This window comes from Mirounga angustirostris, unplaced genomic scaffold (assembly GCF_029215605.1).
Source record: "Mirounga angustirostris isolate CCGP_5_RB_7025 unplaced genomic scaffold, mMirAng1.0.hap1 SCAF_7, whole genome shotgun sequence".
Classification (NCBI taxonomy): Eukaryota; Metazoa; Chordata; class Mammalia; order Carnivora; family Phocidae; genus Mirounga; species Mirounga angustirostris.
In genome coordinates, this window is record NW_026991715.1 from 8,033,950 (window position 1) to 8,049,431 (window position 15,482).

At 51.9% G+C, this 15,482-nt stretch overlaps 1 protein-coding gene across 7 annotated transcripts in view; it reads right to left on the reverse strand.

Moving 5' to 3' along the window:
• Positions 1–15,482, reverse strand: part of ADAMTS2 (ADAM metallopeptidase with thrombospondin type 1 motif 2) — a 224,063-nt gene that overhangs the window by 142,295 nt on the left and 66,286 nt on the right. For all 7 annotated transcript variants that reach the window (XR_010412943.1, XM_064595754.1, XM_064595755.1 and 4 more), the window contains exon 3: positions 6,523–6,682. Coding sequence is in view for 6 of the 7 variants with exons in the window: in XM_064595754.1 (XP_064451824.1) it covers positions 6,523–6,682 (160 nt within the window). In the remaining variant the exon portion in view is untranslated. The remainder of the gene's footprint in view (positions 1–6,522; positions 6,683–15,482) is intronic.

Consider the following 15,482-nt stretch of genomic DNA (forward strand, 5'->3'; position numbering starts at 1 on the left):
CTTCCAGAAACATCCCAGTCTGCTGTGCTGAGGACCTGCCAAGAGCAGGCCACGCGGAGTCCGTGGCCCAGGCGACAACCAGACGCACTGCTCTTGCTAATTAAACCCCAGACGCAGCTGGAGCAGCCGCGTGTGATCTGGGAAGCAGGCATGGTAGCCGCGTGCCAATGAAAAGCTCTTCGGGGGGACACTGGCAACACAAACATAAGGGAAGGAAAGAAGGAGCATCAGATGACTGTGGCTGCGGGAGAGAGAGCCAAGGAGCAGGGGCAACGGGGGCAGAGGACTCAGAGCCTGGGACAAACGGCCCGAGTCGCAAGGATGGGTAAATGGGCAAGAGCAAGCATGGAGTAGATGCCACGCTGGAGAGGAGATGAGGACTGGCTTGTCCCACTCCCACTGCCCCTTCTCCCCATGCCATTGCACCCATCTTACAGATGAGTAAATTGAGGCACCACAGGGTGGGGCAGGCTGCCCAGGCAGGTACACTCGACCTCGACACCAAGCCGCCTGACTCCGCTGAGAACCGTCCCTTGCATCTGAGTGAGGGCCACACCCAGGCCAGAGCCAGGCCACTGTCCCCAGGTGGCACTCGTCATCTGTTCAGGGTGCCCCAGCAAAGATCAGGTCTCTCCTGGACCACATTCACTTGGCTCCAGCCCTGAGAGCAGGCCAAGAGACACAGACAGCGAAATTTATGTCTGAGCAGAGCAGCTGAGCACATGGGCTGTCCTCCACGGGGAGGGGGGTATGCCTGGCTGCATCCTGGGGGCGGGGGGGGCACGCCTGGCCCTCATAACCCACCGGACGGGGCCCCCGTCTGCGGACCCCACGCAGAGAGCGCCCCTGCTCGCCGACAGCTCTGGGGCATTCCCCCAAGCCTGACCCCAGACAGCTCCTGGCCTGGAGAATGCGCGGTTTCTGCTGTCCCAGCGCCAGCCCTGCCCCCCCCTCCGGCATGAGGCCACGTCACCACACCGGCATCTCCTCCGGCTGTCCAGGGGGCCGGCCACAGAGCGGTGGGAGTGCTGAGGCCTCTGCCAAGGGTGCGCTCAGCTCCGAAACGTGCTTCCCAGAGCCCAGGGCCGGGCCAGCTGCCTTGGGTTTCACAACCAAGTGCTTGTCCTTGGGTTTCCTCTGGTCCCTGAGCTGCAGGCACAGCCCAGAGGTGGAATGGGGAGGAGGAATGGAACACCGAGGCACCCAGGCTTTCGGCTGCACCTCTGAGCTGGCGGGCGGGGCATGAAGTCAAATCCCGTATGAGAGCCCCCAGGTCACCCACCACCTGAGAGGGCCACGTCTGGCCACAGGGCTCAGGGAGTGGCTCAGGGACACAGAGAGAAGCCCCCAGACACCACCTAGGCCTGGGGCTCAGGGTGCAAAGCCAGCTAAGGGCCTCCCTCCCCACTCCAACAGAACGCCAGGCTTCAACACTTAGTACCATATAGGCTGAATCACAGCCCCCAGAATGTCCACAGCCTCATCCCCAGACCCTGTGAGTGTTCCCTTTATGGCTCAAGGCACTCAACTTATCCTTAACTTAATTACATTAAAGATCTTGAAATGGGTGGAGTCTCCCGGATTATCCCAGTGGGCCAAACGTAATCACAAGTGTCCTTGTAAGAGGGACACAGAGAGAGACTGGACTACAGAAGAGGAAACTGTGACCACGGGAGCAGAGACCAGAGTGATGCGGCCACCAGCCAAGGGATGCCAGTGACCACCAGAAGCTGGGGGTGGCCAGGAAGAGCTCCTGCCTCCCACTGAGCCTCTAGAGGGAACCCACCTTGCTGGCACCTTGATTTTAGCTCACATGGTGCTTGTTAGAAATGTGAAGCAACATTTTAAAATCAAGAGGGTTCCCATAAAAGTTCTGATGTCTGGATGCTCTTGACAGTGAGAATCGCTGGCCCAGGCCCACACTCCCACCAGGTCATGGTCAGGGGAGCCAAGGAGGGGCTGCCCCGGGGACAAGGCCTCTGGTCGGCCCTGTGCCCACAGTGAGGCCGGGGCTGGATGCCATGTGCCCACCACACTCCCGCTACTGTTTTCCTTTTAGCAGAGACACATTCTCCATGCCCATCGTTTACGTCAAAAGGAGGGAAGGGAAAGTCAGGTCAAGCACTTAGCCTCTGCCACCGTCCTCACTGGCATCTCCAGCTGCGTCCTGCCAGCCTCGGAGTTTGTGGCTCTTGTCTGGGGATGGCGGGACTCCCTGCTACTGGCACCATGTATCTAGCAAGGAGACCACATGTGCTGCTCACTGTGGGGACCTTCAGCCTCCTGCACACAGCCAGGCCCTTCGTGTCTGCAGCCAGGCCGGCTTTGTGCATGCGGTCTTGGGGCCAGCCCGGCCACACCACGGCCCAGCCTCCCCAGGCCCCACAGTCCGGCCAAGACTGGACGAGGGCCCAGCAGAGGCAGAGGGAAGGCGCCCTGCCTGGGCTGCACCTGAGTCCTGCCCCAGAGAAGGAGCGAGGGGTACCTGCTCCTCCACAGACGGACATCCCATTCACTATACAGCCAGCCACACCCAGGACGGCTGGGTCACTTCTTAGCTAAGCTGAGTGGTGGCCCCCAAAGATACCAGGTCCTTCCTGGGACCTGGGACTGTTACCTTATGGGACCAAAAAAGGACTTTGCAGATGTGATTAGATCACAGATCTTGAGATGAGGGAGATCATTCTGGATTACCTGGATGGGCCCTAAATGCAATCACATGCATTCTTGTAAGAGAGAGGCCGAGGGAGATTCACACACGAGGAAGACTGGAGTGATGTGGCCACAAGCCAAGGGATCTCAGCAGCCACCAGAAGCTGGGAGAGGCCAGGAGAGATTCCCCTGCAGCCTCCAGAAGGAGCACCGCCCTGCCCACACTTGACTTCGCCTGGTGATACTCTTTTCAGAGTTCTTCTGCCTTCCAGAACTGTGACAGAGTAACACACTGCAGCCGCGGTGACCCGGCTGAGGGTAAGACACTGCGGTAGCCAGGGCAGGAGGCAGCGACATGCCAGGTCCCCAGCACCAGCACAAGGCAGGGCTTCCGGCCCAGACTGGGGCTCCTCTACCCACCCTGGCTGGCCCTGGCTCCCCCGCAACAGCCCCAGACAGGGTTGACAGATGGCAGCCAGGGCAGGGCTCAGGCACAGGCCCAGCAGTCCAAGTGGACCCTGTCCATGTGTATGTGCAAGTGCAAACACACACGTGCACACACACACGCACACCAGGGAGGCTGACGTTACATAGTCCCCTGGCACCACATCGCCCTGGACACAGGGCTGGCTCAGAGTGGGGACAGACAATGGGACCAGGTGTACCTGAGAGAGGCCTGGCATGGAGGAGGCCTGGAAATCCCTCAACCACCGTGGGTCCCCGAAAGACCACCCTGGCCTCCTGGCCTGCTCAGCTCTGCACTCCTGCCCCTGCCAGGCTCCAGGGCCCAGCAGAGTGGGGCAGAGCCAAGAAGAGGAAAGGTGCCCCCTCCTCTCCCTCAACCCTGCGCCCACCCTGAGACCTTCCTCTGGGGCCCAAGGGCAACACTGCTATATGCTACGCTGCTCTGTGCATACACCAGACCCAGGCCTGAGTCTGTGAAGACACGTGAACACCTTCATTTCCCAACCATTTCCCCGGGGCAGTCTGCAACCCAGCAACTGACCTCCGATGATGGAGACTATTAGTGATGACAATCGTCTGAGGCTGGGTGGGCCCCCAAGATCACTCCAGGAGGGCTGTTGGTTGCTCAGGGACAACAGACAGTGTGCCTTGGGACCGCAGGGGAGCTGTGTGGGACACACCCACCCACCCCACCAGGCACCCCCAACCCCCAACCCCGCACCCAGCGAGACGCCCAGCTCCCAGACGGGAAGGCCCACACAGGTGTTTTCCCTTCCCCAGAGGTCCCATCCTACCCACTGCCCATCATGGGGGTTTCAAACCTGCTTCCAGGAGTCGCCTTGGGGGTGGGAGAGGAGGAGGCCTCAAGTCCGTGCCTCCTGCTCACTTCAGCCATACCCACAGTGACCTATCAGGGGCCCCATCAGAATTCACTAGAATGAAAGGACTCCTTGGCTTGCGCACACGCACACACACACATCCTAGGGCTCTGCGCCCAGCCAAGGACACTGTTTCTACACATCTCCTGGCTGCACTCTGGGCCCTGACAAGGCCCAGGCTAACAGAAAGCTGGACCATCTGAGGTCACTGTGGACCCTCAGCCCAGCCCCAGCGTACCATGCGTTTGGACCCCCTCCAGCCAGCAAGTGGGCCTCAGCCCAGGGCTGGGTGGGGAGGGACGTCCAGGGAGAAATGTACTCTTGGGCGACCAAGTCCCCTGCACAAGGTCATGCTGACACTGGGCACAGACATCATGGAAAGGGGACTTGGCCCCAGAGCCCAGGCCTGTGGCCTGGCCCCACCACACACCCCAGCCCACAGCCTGGAGCCTACACACCCATGGCCCAGGCCTGAGGCCCAGAGACCAGCCTGGAATGCCTTCACCACACCCCACCACCTTCCAGCACAACCTCAATCTCCACCCTGTGCTGCATCTACTTTTTTTTTTTTTTTCCAAACTGGGCTCCACACCCAGCATGGAGCCCAACACAGGGCTTGAACTCATGACCCTGAGATCAAGACCTGAGCAGAGATCAAGAGTCAGACACTTAACTGATGGAGCCACCCAGGTGCCCCTCCCCAGCATCTTCTATGGCCACTGGTTTCTGAGTTTATCCTGCGTCTGAAACTCCTTTCCTGCATTCTGAGTTCCAAACTCTCACCAGCACTAGGTGGATGGCTGGGGGAGGGGAGGATGGATTTAATAGAAGTTCCCTAAAAACCAACAGAAGCCCAGAAAATAAGTCAAGGCCAGCACAGCCACGGGGGAGGGCTGCCATGTTCAGGAGAGACAGGCACCACATGGAATCTGGGATCAGAGACAGCCCCAGGCACCTGGCAGCCCCTCTTGGCAGACACCGCCTCACATGGCCTAAACAGGACCCAGAAGCACCAAGCCCAAGGCCCAAGGTGGCAAGCCCTTAGCTATCTGAGACATAGGCATTTCTAATCCCACTGGACAGAAAAGGCAGAAGCCAGAGGCCCAAACATGCCCGAGGGCAGCCGGCCAGCGTGGGCCTGACCCCTGATCTGGGGCACTTCCGCTGCCCCACTTTCATCCCTACCCTCACCCTACCCGGTGACTCTCCATTCCTCCCCCCGCGGAGAAGCCCAAGGGTAGGACAGAGGCAGGAAGGCTGAGGCTGGGGAAGGCCTGGCAGACGGGCGATTCATCACCTGGGAAAAAGGTCCACCCAAAGTATTGATCGGCTCCAGAGAGCGCGGGGCTTCCTGACGGAACAATTTCTGTGCAAAGGTATCTGACGCCACTGCTTGAAATTAGAATAGAGCCCTGCCGGCCTGCACCCAATTTATCTGTCAAGCTGGCAAGTCAGACCGAGAGACCTAAAATAAATGAGCCAGGGCTGTCTGGGGTGATGGGAGTGTCCTGGCAAATCACAGCATGGCTGTGCTGGCCTGGGGTGGGGTGGGGGGAGGCTCAGGAGTTCTCGGTCAACATGCAGATGAGCCTGACCCAAGACCCAGGCCTCCAGGCCCCGTTGCTGTCACCTGCCCTGGCCATCTGCAGCCAGGGGGCCGGGACCAGAGGCAGAGGACTGAGCCCAGCCCTTAACAACCAGGCACAGGCAAGGCAGCCTCATCTGATCCCTGGGGCCCAGAGGACCGTGAGGCCTGCTAGGACCATGGTCCGACCCCAACCTGGCCTCGCTGCAGCCTGGAACCCAAGATCCCAAGAATGCTGGGGAGGTTTGGGCTTGAGGTCTGAGTGGCTGCTTGTCACCAGGCCCACCCAGAAGTTTTTTCCACGCTCCTGGGCCCAGAGTGCGCTTTGGTTCTAAGTCACAAAATAAAAAAAAAAACAAAACCATGAGAGTCTGTGTACAGGCCTCTCTCTGGAGGCCGTGGGGGCACCTCTGGGGTCTTTGTCACGCACTTCCCTCCCCTTCCTCCCTTTGACACGGACACGTCTCCCAGAGGAAGCAGGGTCTGAACAGGGCCAGAGGAGAGCTCAGAGCCTTTCTCTGTGAGCAGCCAGTGAGGGGCGGTCAGTCGTAATTGCAGGGAAGATGGTCTGCACAGGGGAAGAGGGAGGCTGTCTAGGGCCAGCAGACACCTTCTTTAGAGGCACGGGCTCGCAGACATGGGCATGGGACTCAGGCCCAGCTGCAGGCCTGCTCTGTGCGTCTCCTGCTCCCCGACACCAGCTGGCCCTCAAGCAGCAGAACAGGGGCCCTGGGCAGCCTCCACTGCCGGCTACGGAGGTACCAGACCTGTCAGCTTGTGGCCCACGTGCAGCAAGAGCAGAGGACCCCACCCTGGCACCACAGCACCACACCGTGCCACGTGGTCAGTGAGAGCAGGGCTCAGGCTCGGCCTGGGGCCAGGCCTGCAGAAGGGATGCCTGGGTCCCCCAGGGGGACAACTGGGCTCACCAAGCAGCCTTACCTGTGTCTAGGACCTGTGGCCCCCCCAGAGGAGGGGGCCTCGGGGTGGGTGGCCGGCGATACACCACGTGCACACGGCCCTGCTCAGCCTCCTTGGCCACCAGCCCCTTCTCCAGGGGCTCAATGAAGAACTCCTCCTCCTCCATACGGATCAGGCCAGCCTGCAGGGCAAAAACGAAACGGTTCAAATTCCCAGAGCACAGAAGACCAAGGATGGGCAACAGCGAGGAGGGTCCCAGGGGCACCTCCCACCAGACTGACAGGACCAGAAGGACCCTGCCCAGCACCCCAGCTAGGCGCCAGGCTTGAACCCCGGGCCAGGGAGGGTGCACACAGGTGACCCCAGAGGTCCCATCTGCCCAGAGCCTCCACTTCTAGTCACTGAGGCCAGAGCCCTGGATGGTGGTGAGCCCCATCAGGGGAAGAAGGTCTATCTGGGTCATCCCCAACCCCACCCCCAGAAGCCCAAAATCCAAGATAAATAGATGTCCAAACTGCCAACTGGGGACTGAATCTGCCACAGACATGTTAAGGTCAACCCACAAGGTATTTTGAAAGTTCTGAACCCAACGCTCAAAGTGAAGAGATTTCATGTTTCAAAACTGGAATTCCAGTTTCCCTTGCAAAACACAGGCTGACCACAGTGCATGCTGCTGAGCGGTGGACTCTCCAGATGGAGCACGTACCCCTGTAGCTGACCTCAGTCCCCATGCCCCCAGCATCTATCCCCTCCTCCATCATCGGTCACCGGCCCAGACTCTGCAGCAACTGACCTGCTGCCTCCCCCAAGACGGTCCACAGTCTTCCCCTGCTGGAGAGCCCTCACTGGACCCCGGTCCCTGCCAGGATTCAGGCTGCTCTGTATGTACTCTGGCAGCCAAGGCCCTCAGCCTGCCACTGCCCTCCCAGCCCCTGGCTCACACACCTCATCCCAGTGGCTGGGACAGTCCCCTCCTGCCAATACAGCCCTCACAGCTGGCCCTCCTCACCCTGGCCATCTGGTAAACTCCCATTCTCTCTTAAGCACCTGGTTCAGATCCTCCAGCTGCAGGTGCACGGCCCCTACCCTCCCTTTGGCCCTCCAGCCATCACTGCCGTATCTAGCTCCCATGCTTTTGATTTTCCATCTATTATCCATAAACCGATGGTCTCACACTGGGGGCCCCCACTGTGTCGACCTGCAGATGTATTTCCTTGAAATCACACATTTATGACCCACTCGGGGTTTTTCGGGGGTTTTTAACCATTTTATTGAGATATGACTGGCATGTAAAAAGATGTGCGTAGTTAATGTATACAACTCGATGAGTTTGGGAATGAGTACACACTCATGAAATCACCACCACTGTCCAGGGCATAAACATATCCACCTTTCAAAGTATCCTCTTAGCCCCTTTATCATCATTTTTTCCTGGTCAGAACACTTCGGATAATATCGACCCTCTTAGCAAAGTTGAAGTATATGATAGAATACTGTTAGCTATAGGCACTGTGCTGTGCAACAGATCTCCAAAACTTACCTTGCAGAACTGAAATTTTGTACCCTTTGACCATTACCTTCCATTCTCCCCTCCTCCCAGCCCCTGGCAACCACCATGCTATTCTCCACCTGCTATGAGTTTGAGTATCTTTTAAAAGATTTATTTATTTATTTGAGAGAGAGAAAGAGAGAGAGCACATGGAGGGGGAGGGGCAGAGGGAGAGAGAGAATCCGAGCAGACTCCCCGCTGAGCGGGGAGCCCTACAAGGGGCTCGATCCCATGACCCTGAGATCATGACCTGAGCTGGAATCAAGAGTCAAAGGCTTAACGGACTGAGCCACCCAGGCGCCCTGAGTTTGAGTATTTTAGATTCTACATTTGTCTTCTTGTGGCTAGCTTACCTCACTTAGTATAATATCCTCCAGTTTCATCCATGCTGTCCCAAATGGCAGGATCTCCTTCCTTCTTTATAAAGGCTGAGTAATATTCCATTGTATATATGAACCACATTTATCAATTTGTCATCTACAGATGGATATTTAGGTTGCTTTCATGCCTACTGTGAATAACGCTGTAATGAGTACGGGAGTGCAGATATCTCTTCAATATTCAGTTTGCATTTCCTTTGGATATATACACAGAAATGGGACTGCTGGATCATAGGGTAGTGCTATTTTTAATTTTTTGAAGAACCTCCTTAGTGACATATGTGACATACTGAAGAACCAATCCACATTCCCACCAATAGTGCGCGAGGGTTCCTGATCTCTACATCCTTGCCAACACTTGTTATATTGCATTTTTCATAATCATTCTAACAGATGTGAGATGATATGGTTGGTTTTGATTTGCATTTCCCTGATGTTGAGCACCTTTTATGTATTTACTGATCCTCTGTACGTCTTCTTTGAAAAAATGTCTAATTCAGGCTCTTGGCCCATTTTAATCAGATTATTTTTCTTCTGCTTTGAGTTGTAGAACTTCCTTGTGTATTTTGGATATTAACCTAACTGATATATGGTTTGCAATATGTACTCCCATTCCATAGGTTGCCTTTTCATTTTGTTGATGGTTTCCTTTGCAGTGCACAAGCTTTTTAGTTGGATGTAGTCCCACTTACTGATTTTTGCTTTGGTTGCTCATGCTATCAATGTCATATTCAAAAAACCATTGCCGAGACCAATGTCAAGGAGCTTTTTCCCTATATTTTCTTCTATTTTTAAGGTTTTGGGTCTTACACTGAAGTCTTTAATCCATTTAGGGTTAACTTTTGTGAGTGGTATAGGACTGGGGTCTTGTTTCATTCTTTGGCATGTGACCATCCAGTTTGCCCAACAACATTTATTGAAAGATTCTTTCCCCATTGAGTATTCTTGGCTTCCCAGTGAAATATAAACTGACTGTATATGTGTGGGATTATTTCTAGGCTCTCAATCATGTTCTATTGGTCTATGTGTCAATACCATACTATTTTGGTTACTGTAGCTTTGAGATCTAGTTCGAAATCAAAAAGAATGATGTCTCCACCTTTGTTCTTTCTTAAGATGGCTTTGACTATTTGGGGTCTTTGGTGGTTCCATGCAAATTTTAGGGTTGGTTTTGAATTGGAATTTGGAATTTTAATAACGTTTCACTGAATCTATAGATGGCTCTGAGTAGTTCAGACATTTTAACATTATTAACTCTGCTGATCCATGAACACAGTATATCTTTCCATTTATTTGTGTCTTCTTTAATTTCTTTCTTTCTTTCTTTCTTTTTTTTTTTTTGGTGTATAGATCTTTCACTTCCTTGGGTAAATTTATTCCTAATACTTTTAACATTTTAGATGCTATTATAAATGAAACTGTTTTCTTTCTTTTTCAGATCATTGTTAGTGTATAGAAATTTAATTGATTTTTGTATGTTGATTCTTGTATCCGGAAACTTTAATAAATTTGGTTATTAATTCTAACAGTTTTTGGTAAGTCTTTAGGATTTTCTATATACATAAGATCATGTAACCAGGAAACATGGACAATTTTATTTCTTCCTTTCCTATTTGGGGCCTTTTCTTTATCTTGCCTGACTGTTCTGGTTAGAAGTTCCAGTACTGGGACACCCGGCTGGCTCAGTCAGAAGAGCGTGCGCCTCTCGATCTTCGGGTCTTATATAAGTTCAAACCCCACATTGGGTGTAGAGATTACTAAAAAAAAATAAATAAATAAACTTTAAAAAAAGAAGAAGAAATTCCAATACTAAGTTGAATACAACTAGTGAGAGTGAGCACCCTTGTCTTGCTCGTGATCTTAGCAGGAAAGCTTTTAACCCTTCACTATTCAGCATGATGACAGCTGCAGGCTTGTCACATACAACCTTTATTATGTTGAGCTATGTTCCTTTTATAACCAATTTGTTGAGAGTTTTATCACGAAAGGAGGTTGAATTTTGCCAAATGTTTCTTCTGCATCTATTGAAATGATCCTCTGAATTTTATTTTTCATTCTGTTAAGGTGGTGTATCACATTTATTGATTTGCATATGTTGCAACAACCCTGCATCCCAGGGATGAATCCTACTTGATCATATGCATGATCCTTTCAATGTGCTGTTGAATTTGGTTTGCTAGTAGCTTGTTGGGAATTTTTGCATCTACATTCACCTGGGATCTTGGCCTGTAGTTTCCAATGCTGGCCTCATAAAATGAGTTTGGGAGTATTCCTTCCTCTTGGATTTTTTGGAAGAGTTTGAAAAGCTTGGCATTAATTCTTCTTGAAATGTTTGGTAGAATTCACCTGTGAAATCATCTACACCAGGGCTTTTCTTTGTTTGGAAATATTTTTGATTACTAGCTCAATCTCCTTACTCATTATTGGTCTGTTTAGACTTTCTATTTCTTCCTGATTCAGTCTTGGTAGGTTGTATGTTTCTAGGAATTTATCATTTATTCCAGGTTGTCCAATCTGTTGTATACTATTCTCTTATGATCCTTTATATTTCTGTGATGTCGGTTGTAATGTTTTTTTAAATTTTATTTACATCTTAAGTTTACTTGGCTTTGTTGATTCTTTTTATTGTTTTTCTGTTCTCTATTTCATTCATTTCTGCCATGATCTTTGTTTTCTCCTTCCTTCAGCTAACTCTGGGCTTAGTTTGTTCTTCTTTCCCAAGTTCCTTGAGGTATAAAGTTAGGTTGTTTATTTGAAATCTTTCTTTTTTATTGTAGGTATTTATCACTATACACTTCCTTCTTAGAACTGCTTTTGCAGTATCACAGAAGTTCTGGTATGCTGTGTTTCCATTTTTGTTTCAAGGTATTTTCCCAATTTCCCTTTCGATTTCTTCTCTGACCCACTGGTTGTTCAAGAATGTGTTGTTTAATTTCCACGTATTTGTGAATTTTCCAGTTTTCCTCCTGTTGTTGATTTCTAGTTTCATACCACTGTAATCAGAAAAGTTACTTGGTATGATTTCAGTCTTTTGAGAGAGAGCGAAAGAACGAGAGAGCAAGAGAGCAAGAGCACGCACACAGAGGGAGGCAGAAGCAGACTCCCCACTGAGCAGGGAGCCTGATGTGGGGCTCAATCCCAGGATCCTGGGATCATGACCTGAGCCGAAGGCAGATGCTTAACCGACTGAACCACCCAGGCGCCCCTTCACATGTTCTTATGTTACTAATTAGCACCCTCTTCTTTCAGCTTGAAGAACTCTTAGCATTTCTTGTGGGTCTAGTGTGATGAGCTCTCCTCAGCTTTTGTTTGGCTGGTAGTCTTTATCGTGCCTTCATTTCTGAAGGACAACTTTGCAAGATAAAGTATTCTTTGTTGGTAGTTGTTTGTTTGGGTTTTTTTTTTCTTTCAGCACTCTGAATATATCCTCCCAGTTTCTCTTGGCCAGCAAAATGTCTGCTGAGAAATCCACTGAGAGCTTTATGGGGGTTCTCTTGTAGGAGAGAAATTTTTTCTCTTGCTGCTTTTATAAGGATCTCTTTGTCTTTGATTTTAGACAGTTTTATTATAATGTGTCTTGGAGAAGAGCTTTTTAATTTTTTTTGAAGATTTTATTTATTTACTTGAGAGAGAGAAAGAATGAGCAGTGGGGAGGGGCAGAGGGAGAGTAAGAGACAGAGAAGTAGACCCCCTGCTGAGCAGGAAGCCTGATGCAGGACTTGATCCCAGGACCCTGGGATCATGACCTGAGCTGAAGGCAGACGCTTAACCGACTGAGCCACCCAGGCTCCCCAGAGATCTTTTAGATTGAAATTTGGGGGTGATATTTTCATGAGCTTGGAAGTCCAAATCTCTCTTCAGGTTTGGGAAGTTCTCAGCCATTATTTCTTTAAATAAACTCTGCCCCTTTCTCCTCTCTTCTCCTTCTGGGACTCCAATAATGCGTAGATTGTTTCTTTTAATGGTGTCTCCTAAGCTCCACAGGCTTTCCTTGTTCCTTTTCATTCTCTTGTTCCTCTGACTGGATAACTTCAAATGATCTGCCTTCTAGCTCACTGAGTGTCTCTTCTACACAGTCCAGTCTGCTGTTGACGCTGTCTATTGAATTCTTCACTTCCATCACTGTATTTTTTTTTTAAAGATTTTTTATTTATTTGAGACAGAGAGAATGAGAGAGAGAGAGCACATGAGAGGGGGGAGGGTCAGAGGGAGAAGCAGACTTCCCGCTAAGCGGGGAGCCCGATGTGGGACTCGATCCAGGGACTCCAGGATCATGACCTGAGCCGAAGGCAGTCGCTTAACCAACTGAGCCACCCAGGCGCCCCCATCACTGTATTTTTAAGCTCCAATATTTCTGTTTGGTTCTTGTTAAGTTTTCATCTCTTTGTTCAATTTTTCATTTTGTTATTGTATTGTTTTCCTGGTTTTTGTTAAATTGTTTATCTGCGCTCTCTTAGAGCTCTCGGAGCAACTTTGGAAGAATTATTTTGAATTCTTTATTAGGCAATTCATGTATCTCCCTTCCTTTGAGATCAGTTACTGGGAGTCTACTGTGATCCTTTGATGGTGTCACATTTTTCTGATTCTTCATAATTCCTGTAGCCTTGCACAGGTTTCTGTGCATTTTCAGACTTTATGAACTGACCTTCACCTGCAGGTGGGAGCACACTGGGTCATGCTGTGACCCCAGATCTAGTGGGCAAAAGCAGGGCACCAACTGCAGGGGTGTGTGGTGGCTCTGGGTCCAGGGGGAGGCAGGGTGGGTAGGAAGGACACGATGTCTCCTTGGCTTAGGCTGCGAGGATCCACGACATTGACAGCTGCATAGTCTTTGGTGAGCACTGCAGGGGTCTGCAATGGCTACAAGCACTCTTGGGGTCTTCAGTGGCACCTCCAGGTCCAGCGGCTAGAGATCAGGGCAGGCAGTGGTGGTGGCCAGAGCTGGCTGGTATGCACACACTCAGCTGTGGGGACCAGCTGCAGGTGCCTGTGTAGTGGCAGGGTCTGGTTGCAGACATACACGTGACAAGCGCCAGGACCAACAGCAAGAACCAGAGCCAACTACAGTCACATTAGCAGTTACCAATGACCTGGCTGTCAGTGTGCATTCCCATGGCTGCAGGGTCACACCATGGGTGCACACGTGGCAGTGGAGGTTGATGACACGGAGTCAGGTCAGTGGCATGCATGTGCCCAGCTGGGGGCTACGCTGTGTGTACATGGCCGTGGGGGGTCATCCAGAGGGCCTAGGCTGGTGTTTTCATTCGTGCAGCCACAGCAGCCCAGGCAGGCTGCTGATGCAGATCCCATGCTTAAGGGGATGGGAGGAGGGAGCTGGAGGGACTCAAGCAGCTAGCTTCTGTGAACGTAAAAGCCTGTGGGGTGAAAACTCAGTGGGAAAATCTGCAGGGGTCCACAGCAGCTGTGCTGGCCATTGGTTTTCTCAGCAGCAAAAGCTGCTCGTGTCCCCTGCACAGCAGATGACTGGGAACCATGGTCACCCCTCACGCTGGTAACCCCTGCCCTTCTAGTTCCTAGCTGTCTCTAGATATCTCAGCTTCACTGGATGGGGTGACATGGACTGGGTCCTCTGTTCATTGCCAGAGAGGCTAGGGAAGCTGCTTGCTCACCCCACTCTCTCTTTCCCGGTGTGGGAAACTCGTTCGTGCTGTGGAGTTCCCTCTTGGCACTGAGCAGTGCTGGCCTGGGGGACGGGATGATGTAAACAACATGGAGCTGCCTTCCTTCTCGTCTTGCACCGTTTTTCTCAGGGTTTTTGTTCTACTGTGTCACTGAAGTTTCTTAAGTGGACTCCGGAGTTCTCTCAGAGATGTTGTTTATGGATAGCTGCCTAATTATTCATCTTTGTTGGGGGATGGAGGCTGAGTCCCCTACTCTGCCAACTTGGTGACCTCACTCAGGGCCTTTTAAAAGCTTAAATTAGTTGCTCCAACTTAAGAACCAGAGGATTTCGCATAAACGACCAGATTTTCAAATTCTCTCAAAACATTGGAGAAGTTGGCAGTTCCTGTTGCCCATCTGACACACCAGCTAAACTGGCCAAGAGTTCCCTCAGGTTCTCCTCACGAGCCTCCAGAAAGAGCACAGCCCTGCCAACACCTTGACGTTGGCCTCCAGACCTGTGAGAGAATAAGCTTCTCTTGTTTTCAGTAATGTGTTACATCAGCTGCAGGAAACTAAAAAGGGTCCCAGCGGGCAGTGGGAGGAAGGGGGTGGCCATTCTCTGAGGGGCACAGGATGAGAGAAGCAGGAGTGGCAGCCCCCATGAAAACATGGGTTTGCAGCATCTTGGACTTCCAGGGAAGGGGTCCAAAATACAGAGGAAGGGTAGGAGCCAGAGCTATGGGGGCCAAGACGGGGGCGCCAAGGTCACCAGTCTGTGGGAGGGGAGAGGGGCGGTCAGGCCCATGGGAACTCTGCAGGCCCCCACACTCTGATTCATGCCTAGATCACAGGGTCCTGCCAGGCCAGGCGGGGAGTGAGCAAGTGCTTGCAGATGAGTGAATAAATGACCCCCAAACAATGGGACATGTCCTCTGAGACACAGACAGGAAGGGCTGGGACACCCTGGGCCAATCCCCTTCCACCGCCATGTGGGTGAGGGTGGACAACAGCAACAGTTACTTCCTCTCTAGTGCCGCTGACATCTCCCATGTTTGTGGTTTGGGGGCAGACTGGTGTCTCAAACCCATCTTATTAATAGAACCCATTCGAGTCCATGTGGGAACAGACTGCGGCGTTCTGGGTTCCCAGCACTGTTTCTGTCTGGCCAGGTGACCTCAGCCAAGGTGCTAAGGCTTCCTGGGCCTATAAATGGAGTTGGTCATCCCTCCCCCTCACATGGCTGCTGCAGGAGCACATGCAGCCTGGGCCACAGAACAAGGGCAAGCCACATGATGTCATCCACCTGCTTGCTCTCCAAATGAAAAAACAGACCGAGGGGTGGGGAGGCCTGCCAGGGACACACAGGGTCTAGGAATCAGACCCTGGTCCCAGGTGGAAGGAGCATCTCCTGAGTGGGCCCCTGGGCC